General features: G+C 32.6%; 1 protein-coding gene across 5 annotated transcripts in view; it reads left to right on the forward strand.

Annotated features, from left to right (window-relative positions):
• The window catches only part of LOC129802325 (MOXD1 homolog 2), a 391,421-nt gene extending 369,444 nt beyond the window's left edge, over positions 1-21,977 (forward strand). For all 5 annotated transcript variants that reach the window (XM_055848051.1, XM_055848052.1, XM_055848054.1 and 2 more), the window contains 3 exons: positions 466-934; positions 4,607-4,775; positions 21,035-21,977. In XM_055848051.1, coding sequence (XP_055704026.1) covers positions 466-934; positions 4,607-4,775; positions 21,035-21,328 — 932 coding nt within the window. In that variant the 3' untranslated portion in view covers positions 21,329-21,977. The remainder of the gene's footprint in view (positions 1-465; positions 935-4,606; positions 4,776-21,034) is intronic.
• The last annotated feature ends 466 nt before the right edge of the window (positions 21,978-22,443 follow it).

Here is a 22,443-nt window from a genome sequence, read left to right on the forward strand (position 1 = left end):
TTTTAAAAGACAGATACTTAAGAAATAGCTTAACTTCATAATAATGTATTTGTGTTTGAAAGCTGCAGTTCATAGTCCAACGTTCACTGTGTGTGGCACGTGGAAAGTACAGTCCGACTTTAAGCTAATTATAAACATATTTTAAAAATAATCCTACTGGACATTCTCAATAAATATGCTAATAACCCTTATTACTTCTAATGTCTCGATTGTTACAGGCATACTTCCTAACCTTTTATTTTTCAACTGAGTTTGATAATTATTGAACTATATTATTGGTCATAAAAAGTACAAGAGATATGAAGTAGTTCCAACTTCCTAACGATAATTAAATAGTAATAAACAAGTAATTGGTTTTTGTTTTCTGGAAATTTATTTATTTATGTTCCATCTGTATTATTTTTATACATGACTTATTATGGTTAATTTAAATATCTAAGCTAGAATTTGCTTTTCTTTTCCAAGGAATCGATCCTAATTGGCGTCACATCATTCCACCGGGTCAGGAGAGAGTCATCTCCGAAGGTCACTGCATCGAAGAGTGCACCAAAGCAGCATTTCCAGCGTCAGGAATCAATATTTTTGGCGTCATGATGAGAACGCATCAGATTGGGAAACAGGTGCGCCTGAGACAGATCAGGGGACATGACGAACTACCCCCTGTGGCTCAGGATAGCAACACTGATGCCAACTACCAGGAATTCAGGCGTCTCACGTCACCTGTCAAAGCCATGCCGGGGGATAGGTTAGTTGCTGAGTGCACTTATGACAGTTCCACACGAAAGGCCATCACTCTTGGCGGGAAGACAACTAGAGAGGAAACTTGTCTGGTCCTGGCTCTCTACTATCCGCGACAGAAAGAACTCACAGTCTGTCATTCTCTGCCCAGTCTTCCCACTGTCCTCCATTCACTCGGAATCGAGGAACTTGCTGTGTAAGTATCTCATTGAATTTTAAAATTCATGCAGAATTTGGAATTATTCAACCCGTCCAGCGAATATTTCCGCGTATAAGGCAGCCGGAACATAACATTACACAATTTCAACATAGTTTATATATTTGAAGTGAATTTAAATTTACCTATTTAGCTATTACTATTTCTCATTATTTTAATGATTCTGACATGCAAAAACCGGGTGCTCCACAAATGCACTACAATGTGGAATTGGTAGTTGAAAATTTAATTAAACAAATAATCAGAATTGTTTTTACAGTAAATCGCTAAGCATTTGAATTTTGAATAGATAATATTGTTTCAAATTTAAAATAAAAACACGCGTAATGAAAATATATACTATTTATTAATGATTAATCGAAAAACTATACGTAACAACAAAAGATTCTCCAGAAATCTATGCAAGTTTTGAGATCGAACTTGAACATCTTCCTAAAGTAAATAATGATGATGATGATACGTATCACTTGAGATCGAGATCTGAAAAAATTTCTGATTGCTTATAGTTATTTTTTCCTCTAACCAGTTATAAAAAAAAACGCTTTTGGGTCAACGATGAAAGATTAAATGTTAAAGATTAAAGCAAAAGGTAACGCGTGCGGATAATACCTTTATAATTGTTTGATAAATGTTTCACGAATCTAAGAATACTTGAAGAGAATTCGAAAAATTTGAATAGAATTTTGAGAATCCCATGAAACTAGATGGAGACACGGGAAATTATTGAGAAACACAATTGACTCAAGGAAAACTAATCACCTTTTTCCAGAGCTTTCGACTAAGTCTCAAAGCCTTCATCAGCTGAAAGCTCTGCAGAAATTTGATGAGTTTTTCCTGTGAGTTCCGATTTCCGATTTCCTAAATCCCTACCTAGTTAATTATAACTACGTTTATTTGTGTTTTCCAATCTTAAGAAAGTTTACAAGGATTTAAAAATATCATTAAAGTATTCATAAATCACAAAATTATATTAAAGTACCCGTGAATTCTGGAATCCCATAAGAGTCGAGAATCCAAGGATCTTAGTGATGTATTCGAGAATTGGAGAATCCATGAAAGCATTTACAAATCCGGAATAAAAATAAAAGTATTCAAGAATCCGAGAATTCCAATATAGTATTTACGAATCGAAGAATCCTATGAAAATATTCGTGAATCCGGGAATCCTAAAGAGAATTAAAAGAGTCATGAAGCTCATTGAGTAATCTACAATTTGGAGAATCTCATTAAAGTATTCGAATATCCAAGAATTTTATTAAAATATTCGGTTATATATAGATACTTAAATAGATAAATAGATACTTAAATAGGAGAATCCCATAAGTGTTCGAGTATCCAAGGATGTCATTGAAGCGTTCGCAAATCGAAGAATCTCAAGAAAATATTCGTAAATCCGGGAATTCCTTAAAAAATTAAAAGATCCAAGAATCTCATTGAAGAGTCCGCAATTCGGAGAATTGTATTAAAGTATTCGAAAAACAAAGAATTTTATTGAATTATTCGCGAATCGGGGTATCACATGGATCTCATGAAAGTATTCGTAAATCCATAAAAATATTCTCAAATTCGATAACTCCGTAGGAGTATTCGAGAATCCAAGAATCCCATTGAAACATGCACGAATCGTAAAAATCCCATTAAAGTATTCGTAAATCCGGGAATCCCATTCGAGTATCCAAGACCCCTTTTGAAGCATCCACCATTTGGAGAATCTAATTATAATATTCCGGAATTCGGATTCCAATGAAGTATTCACGAATTAGAAAATACCTTGAAGGTATCCGTGAATCTGAGAATTTCATAAAAACATTCGCTAATCCGGTAAACTCATATTTAAGAATATTCGAGAGTCCAAAAATCCTATTTAAGCTTTCACGTATCGGAGTATTTCATTAAAATATTTATGAATCCGAGAATTCCTCAAAAGTATTCGCGAATCATTGGTTCCCGTGTATGTAAATGCATGTCTTTCATTTTTAACTTTACCGGAATTTTGACAAAATAAATAAAAAGAAAAATTAACGATCAGAGTTTAATCTGTCTATGTCTTTTGTCGAATGTCTGATTAATCGAAAATTTAGCCACGAACAAAACTAACTATCCCGTACAACACTCCTTTTTATATTAATCCGAAACATTTTACCTTCTTTTAAGCAGTTATTATTAATCGTATCGAGAAACTTAATTTCGATTACAATGTAATCTTTACAACGTGCTCATGTTGGAAGAATCTGCTGATCGTATATCGCCTAGGACCGCCTTCCTCGTAGTGTGAATGCTTCTTAAATGTTCCCGGAGTTTTTTGGGCAGCGGCGGTGCATTTTTATTACGTTATATCACAGTGAAAATGTCTTTTTCTAGACATTCAGATATCGAACTCACAAAACTGAGTCAAGTCGGAAATCGTTCCGCCCGAGAGCCAACGCTCTTGCCCATTGCGCCACTGAGATCCCCTTTTTTAAGCAGTGAGACTACAATTTTTTTTTAAATTAACCAGTAACAAACCAAAAACTTCTCTGGATACGCTCGTGAATTACGTCTCAGAAAATATTTTCAATAAAATATCTCGTTAGTATTATTTATTTTTCTTTATTTATAAATATAGCCAGTCAAAAGATATACTTTTTACCAAAATCTGCGGTGTGTATTTTAAATTTGGCAAATATAAAAGAAAATAAGAAATGTGATTTTCTTCGTTAAAAGACGTAATTTTGTATGCAAATTCTTCTATGTGAAGAATGTTGCAGCGAGATTGCTTATTTAGTCGAAATGAAATTTTTGAAGAAATGGAAAAGCACTTTGTGGGAAAATTGTACTTTTTATTTTTCAATAGATGTCATGTCAAAATTGTAGAGAAAAGTTATATTTTTTTGGTTCCCAATTGTCTAACAGGAGTATATTTTAAATAAATTTTCTTGTGCCAATTGAATATTGCAAATGAAAGAAAATCAATGGAATACTAAAGAAGTAATAAAATGTTAAATGCTAGAGTAACATGGGGAAGAAAAATTAATGCATGTCTTATTAAGCAATTGGAGTAGATTGAGTTGTCTGTCTTCTTTCCTGTAATACTTGAATATTTTGGTATAAAAAGTCAGTGAATGGGGTTTGTCTGTTGAAAGCATCAAAATTTACTGTAAGAAAATTTCCTTTTTTTCTGCAATCTGGGAAGTGAATTTGGGTAGAATGAAACCCCCAACAAATGGAGACTTATTTTCTCTCTCAAAAAAAAAAAAAAAAATAGAAAAATCCTCCCTTTTCAGCTTTATAGCGTGCCCCATCTATGAGCACAGAAATATGCTATGAGGAAAATGCTCAAGCAAATGTGCTTTTCACATGACACAGACATATGGCAATGTGAAATTCTTTTGACATGACGGGGATGTAGAAAGGAAAGGCCCTGAGACTTTCCTTTTTTCCCCAATTTATGTATAGTGCGCGTGAGTGAATCAAAGGAAAGTTTTCCCGGCTTGAAACACACATCAATGCTTTTCCAGGGTGGCATGGGGGTCATGGTAGGGGAGTCTTCTAGGGGATGTGTCTAAATCCCTTCGATGGCTTTCGCCTGCATACAATTTCATCTAAGGGGAAAGAAAATCAACTAAACAATTTCATCTTATTTTGTTCCTTTTCTTCATCCATCTCTTGCAGCAATTCAAATCCTGTTCTGATTCTGCTGCCAGCTGAATTGGCCGGAATGACTCTGGAGTCTCGTCTGGTGACCTACGACTGGGCAAATCAATTTGAGAGCTTTCAGCGAATAACACGCCGAGGATCATTCAAACCACTATGCTGGGGTGCCAAAAACACATTAATTCCGGTGAGTCAAATGGAATTTCCACAGTCCCGGGACCCCTTCTGCACCAACAAAAAAAAAAGAAAATCACCCACAATCCCATTCCCAGACTGAATTGAATTACAGAGAAATTCACTTTTTCCGTGGTTATTTCGACCCTCAATCAATTTTTCCACTTTGAGCTGCGAGGGTGAGAACACCAAGGGAAGAAAACTAACATACAATAGCTAACAAAAGATAGTCAAGAGGGTGGAGAATAAGAAAATTGGGGTTGTTTCTCTGATTGAAAAAAAAAGTACAAGACTGCAGAGAAAACAAGGTGATAATAGTAATTTTTCCGATAAATAATTGAACACTGTCACTTCTACATCAATTCAATAAAATTTATACCCATTTGATCCGTAGAATATGAAATTCTGGTAATTCTAACTTGATTCAGGACTAATGGAATGGTGATAGGATCAATCTATGTACAATACCAATTTCGTTCTCAAATAAAATATTAACCACTTGAAAATATTGTGGACACATACAAAAATGTTTCTTTATTTTTTTATATAATCCTGCTATTTATTGCGGTTGGCTAGTAGTATCATACTTTTTTAACATAAAAAATGGCTTTGTAAAATGAAATAAAATACAATTTTAAGTAGGGGAAGTAGGGCACCTTTGAAACTAAATTTTTAACCTATTTTTAAATAAAATTGAGCCTTATCATGATATAATTTAGCTGCACAAACAGATTAAGAAGCTAAATTATATCACGATATGGCTCAATTTTATTTAAAATTAGGTGAAAAATCCCAATTTCAAAGGTGCGCCACTTTCAATTGTACCCCACTTCCCCCTACCGAGTTCATTTGAATTGAAAGGGTTAAAAGAAAGGTTGTGACAGAAAAATCAGCATTACGATAAAAATGGTCAGTAAAAAAAATGAAATTAGGTCAGGGAGTTTGGAACTTTATAACGATAAACCAAAAAAAAAATCGTACATTTTTCATACAAAATATTTTAGCAAACACATAATGTTTTCGGAACAGAGAGAGTAGTATAAATATAAAAGAAAAATTTTAAATGGTAAGCTAATAATTCTAAATGACCAGTAGAAATTTAATAAATTCAATGAAAAAAAATAAAACTGTAACAATTTTAGTCAGTAAAAAAAGCTAATCTAGATCAGAGAAAAAATCAGTATTCGTCATTGAAAAAGCAACGTTGGTATAAGCAAACAAATAAATTTTGGTTAGCAAACAAAATTTATTTTAGTCAGCAAGAAATAATTTTGTTTTAGTTGGATTATAGTTATTTTTCTGTATTTATTTTCTTACTGGTATGATGTATTGACAAAAATCGATCTTGTATATCGCTCCTTGGAAATTACAAGGGGCCAACTCAATCTGAGCCATTTTTCAGGAGACAGCATGAAAGTTTCAACTTTGTATAAATGATTATATCAATTAAGTATGTTAATAAAAACAATTTAATTCTTTTCTACTTGTATGAGCATTACTATAAACATCGAAACATACATATTTTTACCTTTCTAAATATGTTTTTTTATGAGTTAGCTCTTTGTCATTCTAAATCATGCGCAAATTTTCATGAAATTAGAATGACAAGGGATCAACTTGCTTGAGTTAGTCCCTTGTTTCACAAAAATTTGAACGATAAATCTATTTTGTGCCCCTTGACTTCAAACAAAACTGCGCAAGCAATCATAAAGAGTAAAATTTTGAAAAACTTTTCTAATTACGAAATTTAATGATTTATATCATCTGAAATTTTATTAAATTCTCTGTCTAAGTGCATTAAAACTTCAAAATCGCCAAAAAGTGAGTTGGCCCCTTGTAATTTCCAAGGAGCGATATAAACCTAAAGGTGATGTTTCACTGATTTAAATCGTTTTTCATTGAGACCAAAATTAAATTTTGTTCCAGTTTCAATCAATGTTTTGCAGAAGAAAATTCAATGTATTAATAATAATAATAATAATTATTTATTCAAACTCTAAATTTCCCATCCTCCCATGCGTCTGCCGCCTTCTTAGTGTTGATGATCAGCCTCCGAAGCCAAACGGCAGAATTGACCGATATTATAATTTTACTGACCATTCCAATATTCGAGCTAACTAAGTCTATTTTTTACTGAACTAGTGTGATTTTTCTAATGACTAATTTTTGTTTTTATTTACTGATCATTTCTATAAAAATCTTTACCAAAATACCAATTGAAAATCAAATGAAAATAAATTAAGTTTATTATATAGAGGAAAGCGTGCTAGCTTTGGACGTCTTATGCTTCGCACAAATTACTTTTTTCAATGTGTTATAAATGAATTTGGCCCATAGTAATATAACATTTTAATAGATAGTCCAATACCTTAAATTTTCAGAAAAGAGCTATGAATAAAATCCATAAACACAGAGAAAAAATTTAATTGTCCGAAGCTTGAGTCGTCCGAAGGTAGTGCACTTTCCCCTACAGTGCGACTCCTATTATGTACACAAGTTTAAGCTAAATGGTTTAATGATTACATTGGAGCATTGTTTTTAAATCCGGAGATTAACTATTTATTATTTTAGAAGGTTTACTCGTTCAAAGCTGTTTCAAGTCACCTAAAACCGAGAATCGAAATGTTTAACCATTACGAAGAATTAAAGAATTAAATATTTAAACCTTTCCGTAAATGTCTTTTATATAGATAAAATTGGTATTTATAAAACGATGAGCACACAAAAAATGTTTCATTTTTCCTTTGTCAAATCTTTTATTGTTTCATTGATTTTCAGGTTCTAAATTGCCTAAATTTCATTTATCTTTCTATTCATAAAATTCCATTTGTTGTTTTTTTTTTTGATTTTAAACAAAATTCCGCTTATTTAGCTATAGGCAAAAAATAAAATCAATTGTTAACAGGATTTGATTTTTTTCCATTTCTATTTTTGTTTGTTTATTAAAGTGAAAATTATGAGACTGTTTATAGAATTAAATTTTTTTCATAACAATAGGTATAACAATAAGCTTTTAGTAAATAAGTGAAATCTTCATATAGTATTTTAAGCGATTTTAAGCACTTTTTGGCTATTTAAACTTGAATATTAACATATATTTACATGAGTTTTTCATTCCTTAACCTATGAACCTATATTGAAATTTTTTGACAAAATATGTCTACAGTCAACCTTACAAAATATATCGACAACTTCAAAACTTTTTGATCAACTTTGAATAATTTACTGCCCAAAGTTAGTATTCAATTAGTTGTTTGAATCTCTTACAGATAAAAATGATATTTTTACTCGCCGAACTGCTTATACTACCTTAAAACTCAAGGGGTAATTCATAATCAATCAGATTGGCTCGGGTTCCCAAAAAAATGTATGGGTTCCCCGGGTTTCCTGAAAAAAATGTATGGGTTCCCCAGCCAGATTGGCTCGAGTTCCCCGAAATGAGTTACCCCTCGTTAAAACTTGCTTTTTTCAACGAAGGTCTATCTAAACAGGATTAATTCAAAATTTTCGTTTAATATTCAAGGTGTTTCATTGAGTTTTATTCAAATACGTTTTAGCAATTCCAATTAAGTGTTTTGAGTTTTACTGCGGGTAGTACAAAAAAATATGGGAAGGTCTCAGGCTTTGTCGCACACACTCTGACTTCGAACGTTATATATTTATCTCGTATTAAAATTGCCTAGCTATTAACATTTCCATTAACCCTTTAAGGACGATTGGAACACAGGTGTCCCATAAGGAAAATAATTTTTCCTGACTACCTAAAATTATTTTTTCCTTTTGTACGTTTTTGCAAAGTAGAAGGTTGAAGGAATCTAGGATATTTTTTGCAAGTCTCCAGCTATTTGCTATATAGAAAATTTTTAATCTCAAAACTAGCGAATTTTTAAATTCTCACAATGAAAATTAATTTTTGATTATTTTTTATACTTCCAATTTCTTTAAGCATGACCGTTTTGGAAAAAGAAACTACAATACTCAAACATAATATTGTTCATTAGAGTGAAAATTATTATCCATTGGTATTGTCAGAAAAATTACTTAAATTTTTAGGCTATTTTTGTCCCTATCGCTCCTAGAAGAAAAAAATACACCAAATCAGTCTCTGTTGGATTTTCTAAGTTTAGATGTAAGACCTTTTATCGATTTTGCTTATCCGTTTCATTTTTATTGCTGATTTTCGGTTCTTGAAAACTGTTTCTTCGTTAAAGGGTTTATAGGTCAGATTAATTAAGGAATATGGGAAAAATATGAAGTGTTCAAAGTCAGAGTTTGTGTGAAGTCAGAGAGCTTCCCTTTCCTAATTTTTATTCAAATGTTTTTCGTAAAACATTTTTTTTCACGATTTCACAACTTAAAAATATAGATAGTCCATCTGAATTTCTATTTCAGTAGAGACACTCTCAGGGGAATTGTAACAAACACAAGTGATTTCTTATCTCAGAAACGAACCATTAGAGAAAGTATTGCAACAAACATAGGCGTATTTCAAAATATACCTATCTCTCATTTAATAGTTATTTATCCTTTACGAGCATCAGGCAATATACTATAATCAGTGTATTGCAGCATTGATTTATCATTGAAACAGCAAATTCTAATTTCTGTTTTCCTCATGCTTCCAATAGTATTATCCCAGGCCTTGTAATAACTCTCTGCAATTGATGAAAGTATCAATGCTATTTGTCAAATGACGTATCATGAGTATTGTAGTTGTAGTCTTTTGAGATCTTAGTTAAATGCTGCAGTCGTGTTAAACACTGAAGAATGCAATGTTCTAAAGGAAAGCCCTTTGTTGATGCATATAGAGCTCCTAGGGTGAGATGCTTATGATGTGAGATATGTGAGGCTTATCAAAGGAATACCGCATCCTACACCACCATAAATGTATCGTCCTTGTGCTTTTTCTCTTTGACATATATTCCATTGTGTTTGAGCGGGCGAAAAGGGATGAGTTCTGTCGGGTGTACAATGAGTATTCAGAGGGCTTTTGCCTTTACGATGGGTATTTCATTAGAGGGGAAAAAAAGAAGATTTTAATTGGCGTCGCCTCATTCACTTGCACACAAACATATTACATGGCACAAAAAATAATGTACTGGCGAAATTGAAAAGAAATGAGAAAATTTCCACTTCTTTTCACATCCCAGCCATTTCAGCCTCTCATTGGCATTCCAGAAGACCTTACAAACAGAAAACATCAAACGCTTTTGATGACTTCACATATAAGGCACTTATCCCGGCTTCTAGTGGCGCCATCTGCGTCAAGGGGTGAGTGAATCCTTTATCCACTCTATCACCATCTCGCGTCGCAACAAAAGAAGGGAATCTCAATATTGCCATGAATAAATCATAGACTTGTGTCTCAATTTTCGCATGTGAACATGCACTACTGCAATCCCCTGCTATAGTTTCCCAAATGCCATTGATATTTTTTCGGGAAGAATGTTGAAGGCCCTACAAAATATTCACCAGGGGCTTGATCTATCCCCATTTAAGCATAAATCGCTATGAATGTGGTGAAAATCCACAAGACAATTGACTTAATAAGCCATTTTCACACGAATTTTATTATCCGCCCACTTCCCCACATTGCATATTATGCAACGCTTCATATCTTAAGCTCATAGATGAGAGGTAGAATGTCCCGGTGAAGGGGATGAATCTGAGCCCCATTGGATGTGGCAAGAGGCGTGTAGAGTGGTAATGCAGCACAAGGAGTTATGATCAAAGAGAGTGAAAATGTGAAGAGGACGTCTCAGAGTCACTTAATTCACACTTTTGTCGCTTTGATGCACACATGATGTAAAAATCAAAAGAAGTTCGCAAAGACCTAACTCTGACGCTTTTGCATTTAGACGAGTAGCGCAACCCCTTTCCTAAGTGTTAATTGAAAGCGCGACAACCCACACCTATTTCTAATTAACGCTGGAAAAGTTTCATTTCGCACAAAGTCGTTACAGAGTTTAAGAATAAAAGAACACCATAAATTTCGAATAACGCTATGGAAGAATAATTCTATAGACTCAAATCTATTTTTTTTTGATTTTTTTTCAATCTTCAAAAATTTCTTATTTTAAGCCAAAATTTCGAATATAGAAAAACTATCAATTGAAAAAGTTTCGAAGCATAGAATGACTCACTCAGACCTAGAATTTGACCACTTATTTTAAGTCCTCGAATGTCGTTGCAAGTGAAATCTTTTTAAGAAATTTCGATATAATTCAGGTTGGCTGCAGGAAGTTCCCAAAGGATGGTTTGAATAAGGAACTATCCTGAATTTCAATGATTCCATTGGATAATTTCCAAAGTCCTAAAGGCCTCTACACATTGGGAGCAATTTTTGTCAAAAATTGCTTTGTTGAAGGAAATTGCATGCAATGCTGCAGGTGGAAACCTCAAAATTCTGTCAAAAATGCAATTTTTGACGAAAATTGCTCCTAATGTGTAGAGGCCTTAAGGGTTAAAGGGATAATCTTCTTAGATGTTCTGATGTTGGAATCCCAAAAACCTTCAAACGGTCTTTCGGCTCGACCTTAGCCTAGTTCCGGAAAGCATGGATTTTTTAGCCAACAAACCATTTCAGTGATTTTTCGAGATTTATTAAGTCCGCTTTTGTAAATGTACAAGAAAAATCTAAAATATATTACTTATTGAGAAATTAATTCAGTTAACCCGTATGACTTATATGGGCTTTACAGGTCTAAGGCTTAGCCATATGGCTTCACTTGTTTTTCAATTTCCTATCAATAAATTTTTTTTGGAAAATTATCATAGAATTCGGCATTATGGAGAAATGGTCTATTAAACTCCAAAAATCAATAAACTTGGTTGTTATTTTGAATTTTGAAACCTTTGGGTATTGGGGTAAATCTCAGGCTTGAATCCGGTATTAGCCTTAGGTCTGGAGTCCGTATTAGGCTATTTCCCATAAACTCCCAAAACTTCCTTGTGGAGACCCTATCCACAGGAAATAAGAGGCTGTATCTACTTGGTAAAGGTTAAACATATGGCATTGCCTTCTGCAATAACTTCCGCATGTGTACAAAAGGCCTGAAAAAAAGTTTTAGTTGTATGAGATACTCGGGAACTGGGCTAAACATCCTTCCTCCAATCCGTGCAAACTCGTGACTAGATTAGGAACAAGCGTTTGAAAACAATTTAAAATGAACGATTTATATTACGAATTATTTCGAATTAATGATATCAAATTTATAAAAGTCAAAATAAGAATTCGAGAATTTATTTAAAAAAATTAAATTACATAAATATTCGAAGAAAATAAACAAAGGTAATGTAAATCGCAAAACCCTTTGGAAATATGAAGTTTACCAAATCGGGTGAATATATTTTGATAATATGCTGGGGAAATTTCAACTAATGCGAACCTATAACTTGTATCCTATTCTTTGTTTTGAAATGATTTTGGGAAAATTTTCACACGAATGTGATCGTTTATTCACAATATTACCTTAAACTTAATTTTTAATTTTATAATTTTGAAATTTTTATTATATAGGGAAATGTAGGCATGTGAACCTTCAAACGATGTGAATTTTCTCATTGTTTGCAAAAATCTAGTTCGTCTTTTCTTAGCGATAAGATAGATATTAATTAACCTCATATGAAATGAAAAATGTTAAACTAACTCTTTGCAAAAAGAGAAAATTCGTATCGTGTGAAGGTTCACTCTGTATGAACCATGTCTACATTCCCCTACATAAATAAATGAATACTTTCTTTACTTTGTGTTTAAGTTAATCCATTTGCTAATATCATTCTTTTTCCTAAAAATCATTAAAGTCTGACATATACTATCAAAATTCATGTAGTCCTGATACCTAAAACCACTAAATTAGCAACATTTTGATTAGTCAAACAGCTTATTGAATACAAATACCTTCAACCTAATATCAAGACTAATTTGCACAAGTACCTCAACTATCAATCAATGCTTCTATAATTGAAAGCACAACATTTATGTCCCACTTCATTAAAATTTGCAGACTTGCCTATAATTTCATCGGCTTACAATTTAATCGAAAGGAATTTCATCAATCCCCGTAGATATTGTTTTAATTAAATCTTACGGTATTCTATTTTTTTTTAACAATGTGCCTCTTGGGGATTGCACCCTTTTGATTTGCTCAGGATCTTCTACATAAATGTTTTCCTGATTTTGTGGGTGTTTGAGGAAAAAGTTCGGCAGCTTCCGTGTAGAAATTTATTTGCCAATATACAATAAAGCAGGACCCTTCCTTTTCATGCCAATACATAGGTAGAGGATGTTTGGTACATAAATTACGTAGAATAGCGTCTTTCCGATGAAAATATCATAATGTGTGGGAGTTGGGTGTTGGGGGGGAATGATTGCATACCCTTTGTCCTTTAGTTTGGGAGAGGCATCCCTATACAGGGGTTGAATTTTCGAATTCATGTGATGCGATAAAGGAAAGATGTAATATATTTATAAAGTAAATAAGATAATTTTTTGCTGTTTATTTTTCAAAAAAAAATTGGTCTCTCAATAGATTTTATAATCCTTAAATGGGTTCCACAAGAAATTTCTTAAAGGTTTCATAAAGTAACTTATTAAGAGATTGCTACATGACTAGTAAAATAGTTAACGGGAAAGCGCCGGACGATTCAAGCTTCGAACAATTATTATTATTTACTCACGTATTTTATAGATAAAAATAATATTTTTACTTTTTCTCAAGCTTGAATAATTATATTATGTTACAGTAGTGACTATATTACGGAAATAAAAATAAAAATATTATTTTAAGTGGATTAGTCATAAACGATCCAGATAGCGAGTCGCCCGGATTAGCATACTTGACTATATTACTTAATTTTAAGTTACAAAAATACCATATCGCTAAGAATTCAAATAACGTATGCGATACTTTATCACAGAACTCAAGAATACAGCCCCAGTGGGACATTGTGTGAGTGTCTGGTGCACGATACTAATAACAATAAAAGACGAATGGAGAAAGCCCTCGCAATTTTCCCTTTTTTTAGAGAAAGACGATAGAAAACGACCAACACAAAAGGTATATTATTAAGTTCCGATGAATTTGTCTGGAATATTGAGTGATCGGATTGTCAGAGAATTTGATATTCCGATGGGTAAGTCTCTCTTCTTGATGTCGTTGCCGATGGCAAAATTTTTGGATTATGATATGAGAAAGAGAGAAAATGTTGGAAAATTAAATATCGAATTGTTTGATGAAGGCAAAAAGAGAAATGAAAGAGGGAGCATCCGGTGAATATATTTGCCATTTATTCCCCTTTAATAAATCCCATTATATTTTTAATACATCAATACTTGTTTGCAGTGCTATCGATTTAAATTTTGATTTTGAGCATTTCCCTTCCCGAGGATTACGTAAATTCAATTGGTACAAATCTTCTATGGGGTTTGGAGAAAAAACTTTTTTTCTTCTTCTCCTTTGCAAACTCCCAAGAGTGTATATAAATGATTTTGCTTTGGCTCGGGAAAAGTTTTTCTCTCTGAAGTGATTTTGGATGTTGCAGAACATTCGTCTTTTGCACGAAAAAAAAATTATCTAATTTATTTATTTACGATTTAATTGAACGATTACAAGTGATCCAGGAAAAGTTTCATTTTGTAGAAACTTTTTCTACACGTTTTCTCTTTCCCAGGAATATACACTGGGGAAATGGACTGTGAGTAAAATGGGGAATGAGCACTTGGAAAAAATAAAAATATATTACACCTTGAATATTAAAAGTTTATTTATTAACTCATTTAGAAATACTCCTGAATATTCTTATTTTGGAACAGATCCTTACAATTTATCAGATGATTATTGTGAAATGAAAAACAGTATACTCTGTTAATTTATAAATTTATAAAGTGTAACTATCTAAGATAAGAATTCATCCACTAGAATTCAAATCCGGAAAGAGAATTATAGAAAATATTATCAAAATTGACGCATTATCAAACATTATATGTGGAACTTCGTGTATAAAATTTGCATAATTTTTTTCTAAGCGAGAAAAGTGCAACAAAAGATCTTTCTTCCTCTGTAGAGCTATTTTTCCTACTTTATTGAAGGAATAAAGCAACTAAAAATACTCTCCCGATAGCAATTTGGATATCAATTGCCCTGAATTAAATTACAGTGGGATCTCTATAGAGTCAACCCCCGATAGAGTCAATCTTCGATAGTGTTAACAGCTATTTTTTTTTTACTTTATGAACTCCGATAGAGTCAACTGTTCCTTTATTATTGAACTAATAATATTATATGATCTTATTATGATATATTCGAAATTAAAATCAGTGTTTTGATGCATCAACGTAACGTTTTTATCACAAGAAAAACATTTATGTAGGTTATGTAAGTACATGGTAATATTACGATAAAATTAATAAATTAACCATGTAATCATTTTTCAACAAAAATAATTTTCTATCTTGTCTTAAAGGTGTCTACACATTGGGAGCAATTTTCGTCAAAAATTACATTTTTGACAGAAATTTGACGTTTCCCCCTACAACGCTACAGAGAATTTCCTTCAAAAAGCAATTTTTGACAAAAATTGCTCCCAATGTGTAGAGGCCATAAGGCGTCTACACATTGAGAGTAATTTTCATCAAAAATTGCGTTTTTGACAGAAATTTGACGTTTCTCCCTACAACGCTGCAGGGAATTTCCTTCAAAAAAGCAATTTTTGACAAAAATTGCTCTTAATATGTAGAGGCCATTAAGGCGTCTACACATTGGGAGCAATTTTCGTCAAAAATTGCGTTTTTGACAGAAATTTGACGTTTCCCCCTACAACGCTACAGAGAATTTTCTTCAAAAAAGCAATTTTTGAAAAAAATTTCTCCCAATGTGTAGAGGCCATTAAGAACCACAAAATGCTGTGGAAATTTTGAAAAATTTAGCTCATTGGTTTTTTCCTGAGATAAAAAAGTCTGTTTTGATTCCCCAAGTGTGCCTTGGCTAAAATAGAATCTGACATTCCGAATTATTGTGAAAATTGTGTGAAGACTTAATCTTAATTTTTGAAGAAAGTGATAACGAGACACTTATTTATATTTTGTACAAAACTAGTACTATAACACGAATTGAGCTCATGATTTTACAATTTTAATTTATCTTCTCACTATTGTTACGAGTCATTTTGCAGTTAATTTAAATTAAAACCCTAATAGAAGAGATTTTCGACAGTATATTGAGTATAAAGCTTTTCAAAGAGGATTTTCTCCACCGAATGATAGGCAAAATGGAACTGATGTAAAACTCAATATTGATTTCGAATCAAAATGCCCGCATTTAGTATCCTTTTGATATCAGTAGGGAAAAGTGCTCTTCCTTCGAACGTCCATGCCTTCGAATAATGTGAATTTTCTTTTAGTTTTCGTAAGAGACTTACCCATTATTATCGCGTAATTATCAATAATTGATGATATGCTAACTAAAATTCAATAGAAATTTGTAAGTCTCTGAGGAAAATGAAAGAAAATTCACATTATTTAAAGGTATGAACGTTCGAAGGCAGAGTACTTTCCCCTATCTTGGCTTAATCTCATAAATTAAATTGTAAGTAGATTTTCTTTTAGTGCAATAAGAGAAAGATTTAATTGCATAGTAAACATTTTTCGTGAGAAAGAATAAAAAGTGCTGACGGTCGAAAGAATTTCTTGAGAGACATGTTTTTCATTTGAAAGCGGAAGCAAAGTAAGATTTGTGTAATTTGGACAGAAAGTTTGTCCTGAGCAAAAGTGTTTTCGCACACAATTCTACTGCAATTCACTTTTTCTTTCTCTTATTTGCAAAAATTCTGCTTCAATAGTCGATAAATCATCGATTTGATTCAATTTCTCGTCGACGTGTCAATGTTTTTGTGGTTTGGCAAAACAAACCAATAAATTATGCTTTTTTTCTGTGTTCTCCAATTCTCATACTGTGGTGCATTCATCCTTGAGAAAATTCAATTTTCCTTAAAAGAATTCGCTTTAAAGCTATAACATGGTAGAAACAGAATTATGATTTAGTGAGAAGGAAAATTTAAAGTCTCGAAAGTGGTGAGAGGTTTGGCAACAAACAGACTTTTCGTTGAGAAAATAATCTTTCAAAAGAATCTAGTCTAGGCGGTTGATGAATACTGTAGAACCTTAATAAGTTTATAGGGTGAGTTAATGAGGATAAAATTCTTCACTTCAATATGTGCATTATTCCATTGGGTTGAAATTTTCCCAAGCGAAAAGTAACATTGGCTGAATGCAAAATGGGAAGAAGGATGGCTTGATGCTTTAAAAGTCATCTTTCTGCCGAACTTTCAAAAAGCTCTCCCCATGGGTAGAGGGTTTTGTGGGATAAAACTCGTAATGATGAGTCCTTGTTGTTAGTTCGTTTAATTATGAAATGCACCGACAACTTTTGAAGTTTCCCAAGGCTTCTTGAAAGTCTCAGGGATTTATTTTAGCGCTTTCACCATCAGCTTCCTCATACACCAAACTTTACAGCTTTGATATTACCACAAGCTCTATGCCCTGTCCCCTTCCCGAAAAAAGCTCCTCTTGATACTTTTGGGAGAGAAATAAAGTCATTAGAGCTTAGAGGATTAATAATGTGTCGCACTTATAAGTTTCACAGTTGCAAGAAGTCCACAAGAATGACCCTCATATTGTCAGAGTTCAGCGGGGTTCAATCCCAAAGCCGAATTATAGTTTTGCGGCTGAAAAGTTGCCTGGCGCCCCAAAGACTTCTCCACTAAATATGCTATACCCAGGAAATTGATTATTCACGGCAACGAAACATAAGAACGACGATAACTAAAAGTAACATGTTCAATAAATTCACCTCCCAATAATCCATAGAAGGCACCCAACCTCTTGATATGATCCAAATATAAGGTAGAAATGCGGAAAACATTAAGAAGTTGTAATTTTTAGTGTTTATTTTCAAAGTTTTGTGCCAAGCAAAACTTGTGCATCACTTGAGAATCCTTCAGATTCTCCTACAGATTAGACGTAAGCTATAAGAAGTTTTAGCAATTTGATTTGGAAAGAAAGAAAATAGCAAGTTTGAATATTTTATTCGTATGAAAACTGGAACTTAACTAATAACACGTATTTGTTCGATATTTCAGCGTTGAACGTTGCTTTTCAAAAATTTAAAAATTCTTCTCATAAAGTCTTGTACTTTCTTTTCTGTAATAAAGTTATCTGCAGCTCTGCAGTGTAAACTTTGAGCCTTTAGCGAAAGTTTGTAATTTGCTTATAAGGGCAGAATTTTTTAGTAATTCAACGTCAAAGACGTATTTGTCTAAGTTTAATCTGAATAATAGTAAGAATGGGAGGAAACAAAACATCTCACCTTTGCGAAGTAATTCAACTTACAGGATAGAACTCTCCTTGAAGTATATTTTTCAGAGTTTTTAAGTTTATATTGGATAATTACAGATTTAAACTGATGTACACTCTAGAAATATTTAGTCCCAACTACCTCATATACTGCTATGGAAACTATAAAATATAGTAAGGATAGACCGATCCATATATTTAGCTAGAGTAACTAAACTAAATGAAACAGTTGACCAATAGTTGACCAATTAGTTACAGTATCTTTTTCATTTAGTTATCATAACTAATTAGATTAGTAACGGATACTATATCATATTAGTTCTAAAAACTAAATAAATAGGGTTGATACTTATCTTATTGCCTGTAATAACTATATCATATTAGCTGTGGTTACTATATAGCTCGAAAAAGCTTCAACACATAAGTAAAAGCCACTCTTTACTATTGAAAAATTTGTGAGAACTTTATAAAAATATAATCCCATTTATTTGCATTAGTTGTAAGAACTAAAAAGAATTAATGACCAATATTAGTTGGGATATCGATTTCATTTAATTAACACAAGCAATTATAATTGTATGAAACCATTATGAAATACTTGCCGCAGTTACCGCAACTTATCCACGTAAATATTGCCTTATGTTCCCACTACTAATAAATTTATTATGAGAAAAATATTTCAAGATTATGAGGATTACTTTAAATAAATTTAATAATAATCACCCGATCAACTAATTTTCATTAGTAATCATGTCAAAACTTTTCTAATTGTGTACAAATTTGAAACAATTATAAACAAATTAAAAATTTTACATTTAAAAAACAGAGGGACGAATTAGTTAAAGGCATTGGATTTTATAGATGAAATATTAAGGTAATCCTTAAACCTTAAATCCATATTTTGAAATAACAGGAATCTGAAGAATCGTTTAAAAATTTAATTGAAAATAAACTTCTCGTTCAGTATTAACCATCCGGATTTGTGAGCTCTCTCCGGTTAAGGTTTTTTCTGTAACGAGTAGAACCTATATCAGAGAGAACATACCTAAAAACCCGTTGGAAGTTCGAACGTTTAAACCGACCAGTTTCACAAAATTGAGTAAGTTCATCAAGCAGTGAGTACGTGAACCTGCACTTCAGGCTTTCGGTAGATTTTCGAATAGGTTTGGCTTGGCTTTGAGTAGCTGTGTCTCTTCGAAAAGATATTACACAACGGAGCCAAATAGGTTTTAGAAGGACACAGAAGAAGGTTACAGGAACAAGTAGGGTAAATGTCCTAATTCAAAACCATTTCCAGAGGCTTTAACTTTGACAAAAGATTCAACACATTAAGTTCATATTTTTTCTGAAAAGAATTACATAAATTTGCTCCTTGACTCTTCTAGAATGTTACTGTTTAGTGAAAATTCTTTAGATATAATTTGAAAACTTCTTAAATACAAGAAAAATATGCGAGCGTAGAATGCTTCTATTGGAAACATATTAATCCAAATGGATACAAGGGAAAGTTTCTAATTGGAGACAAACAGTGTAAGTGAAACCGCGACGAAAGGCTTCCAAAACTTTGTTGAGTTGCTCTTGTGTGCAGGATCTGTTCTTATTCCTGGTCTTTTCTCCTTTTCCATCTAAAACAATAAGAAAATCTCTCCAAAAAAATAATATTTTTTGAGTTTCTTATTGAAGCATTTGAAGACACTTCAGAAAAACCCTGTTTGTTCACGAGATAAGTAATTATTTCATTTGAAAACTTCACGTACCGTTAACAATAAAGATTAGCACTTAATTTAACTAAAATTACCCAAAAATGTTATTGAATATTAAACAAAACGAATAAACAACAGTAAATTTATTGTGTTTTTCATTGGAAAATATGGTCGATCTCAATTTTTCTGAGAAATTAACAAATTAAAATTTGTGAATATAAATGGATTTTTGCTTAATTTGGAGCAAAGACCAAATAATGAAACTGTGGCATAGAAAATATACAAATATAATAATTTAGTACAGTGTTTATCGTGAAAACAATGACGTTTCCATTAGGAGTAGCGAAAAATTTCCATTTGGAGCAGGTTTTGAATTAGGTTAATTTACTCTTGGAAAAGTTTACTAGAGAAAATCTTCTTATAAGGGAATCACTGAAAACCGAATATCTTATACCATTTGGCATCAAGTAGTTTATTAACTCTTCATCAATTAAGACCAATGAAGTCGGGCTAAAAACTTGAAAACTTTTCACTTGAATTCAAATACAACAAAATCGGGTGAGAAAAATACCCACAAAAATTCTACAGAATGGCTTAATTTAATCTTGGAAAATTTAGCAATTTTTTTCTCGGTTATGGAACTCTATTGACGAATTATAGACCCTTACTAACTCCAAAATATATTCGAAAATGAGAGAAACCTTTAAAAATGTTCATATTATCCAAAAATGAGCTTCACTATCCAACAATCTTTAAAAATGTTTTCGAAATAAGCGAAAACTATAGTTTTGGAAAGACGAGGGATTATGAGAAAATTTAAAAAAAAAAATCTTAAAGTAACGTTCAGTCATGGGGGGTATCCGAAAATCGAAAGTTGATATCTCGTATGAGTCATTAATCCTCAGATAAATAACTGAAACTTTAAAATTCTCTGGAATTCAGTCACCCAGGGACCGGTTCTTGAATTTTCCACTTTGTTGGATATAGGGGAATGTGTCTTGGGTTAAGGATATTAACGGTGTTTTGTACGAGATATTTGGTGTTCTTCATAACTAAACTTTCATGTTTTAAACTAACAATCTCTGCACTTAATAAATAAGTAACCAATAACCAGTTTTTAGTTATTCCGCCCGCGACTTCTACCTCTGATTTTAGTCCTTAGGATTAGCAAAATTAGAATAATTTTGAATCTAACGTTTGTGCCACTCTGTTCTGCAGGGAACTGAGTACATCGAAGCTCATAGTCCAAACTTGACCAAAGTGTGGCATCCGCCACTGACGTGTAGCACAAAGACGCGCTTCGTGACTCAAAACAACCTGGACATTCCTGTTCTGGAGGAGGATGAGAGCAACAACATTATTGAGGGTGCAGCCCGGAGCAAAGTGTCACGGAGTTCCGCAACGGAAACCATGGGCCTCAGCAATGCCACAAATCTCAGACACTTTCTGGCACTCTACTCACCCCTCATTGCCCTCTTGCCCATCTTTCTCACAAACTTCCTGGCAACTTAAAGTGTCGCCGGGCTTTTTGGTTCTTCGGACGTGTGAACACATGTGGCCAGAATATGTATAGCTACAAGCTGATAATCCATCTTGTAAATAAGTAAGATAGTTTTGTTGAGTCTTTAGCCATCCAAATGTACTCACATCCAAAATGAAAGTACTTTGGAAGGACCAAAATAGATGAGCAGAAGCCAAGGTAATCCGGAGTTGATGGGGAAGGAGGGTTTGTTGAGAAAGAAACCAATGTGATTATTCAGAGGATTGTCACCTTTGAATCCCATTATGTAAGGAATGAAATAAGTTTTAAAAAAATGATACGTCATGAAAAAATTGTAAATAAAAAATACATAAATTATATCGGAGTCGTATTTTGTAAAAAAAAAACTGGGTTAAAAAAACTAGAAAAAAATGGTAGATGAATAAATAAGATTTAGGCAACTTTACAAAAACAAAAATCAATTTCTTGTAGTTTACTTCTTGTACAAAGATTTTTGATTAATCATTTTGATTTCTCCTAGTCAGACGAAGATTGGAGGGCTTATTGTGTCTCATTTGTAAGTAGGAATTCTAATCAAAGTTTCAATTTAGTTTGTTATTTAGAAATTTTCACTTGTAACCCTTATGTTGTATACTACTGAATAAAAAACCATGTAACTGATGTAGAAGTTATTTTTTTTTTATTTAATAGACAAGCGTAGGTTAAAACAAAAATCGTCCTGAATTCATCCTCTGACTACAATGTTGTACATGTAAGTAAAAACCTAAGTCTTTCATAAAAAAAGATTTTAAAAAAAAATGTGGCGAATGTGAAAGCATGAAATGGCATTTTTAGTATTTAAATAAAAGAAAAAATGAAGAAATGTATAGTAATTTAAAATAAAAACCCATCTGATAGGAGTACTGAAAATAAATTTGTGTCTAAAGATCATTCATTCTAATTCCATCTCATGTTAGAAAGTAACAAAAAAAATTCCATCTTATAAAAGCTCCTCTTTCGTGAAGACCAACTGAACCTATTTCTAATAACTCTATACCATCCCGCCCAGGAATTATTCCTTATGACCATTATCCCTCTCGAACGACCACTCTTTTCCAATATCTCAAGACCTCATCTCACAATACAG

Source organism: Phlebotomus papatasi, chromosome 2 (genome assembly GCF_024763615.1).
Source record: "Phlebotomus papatasi isolate M1 chromosome 2, Ppap_2.1, whole genome shotgun sequence".
Taxonomy (NCBI): domain Eukaryota; kingdom Metazoa; phylum Arthropoda; class Insecta; order Diptera; family Psychodidae; genus Phlebotomus; species Phlebotomus papatasi.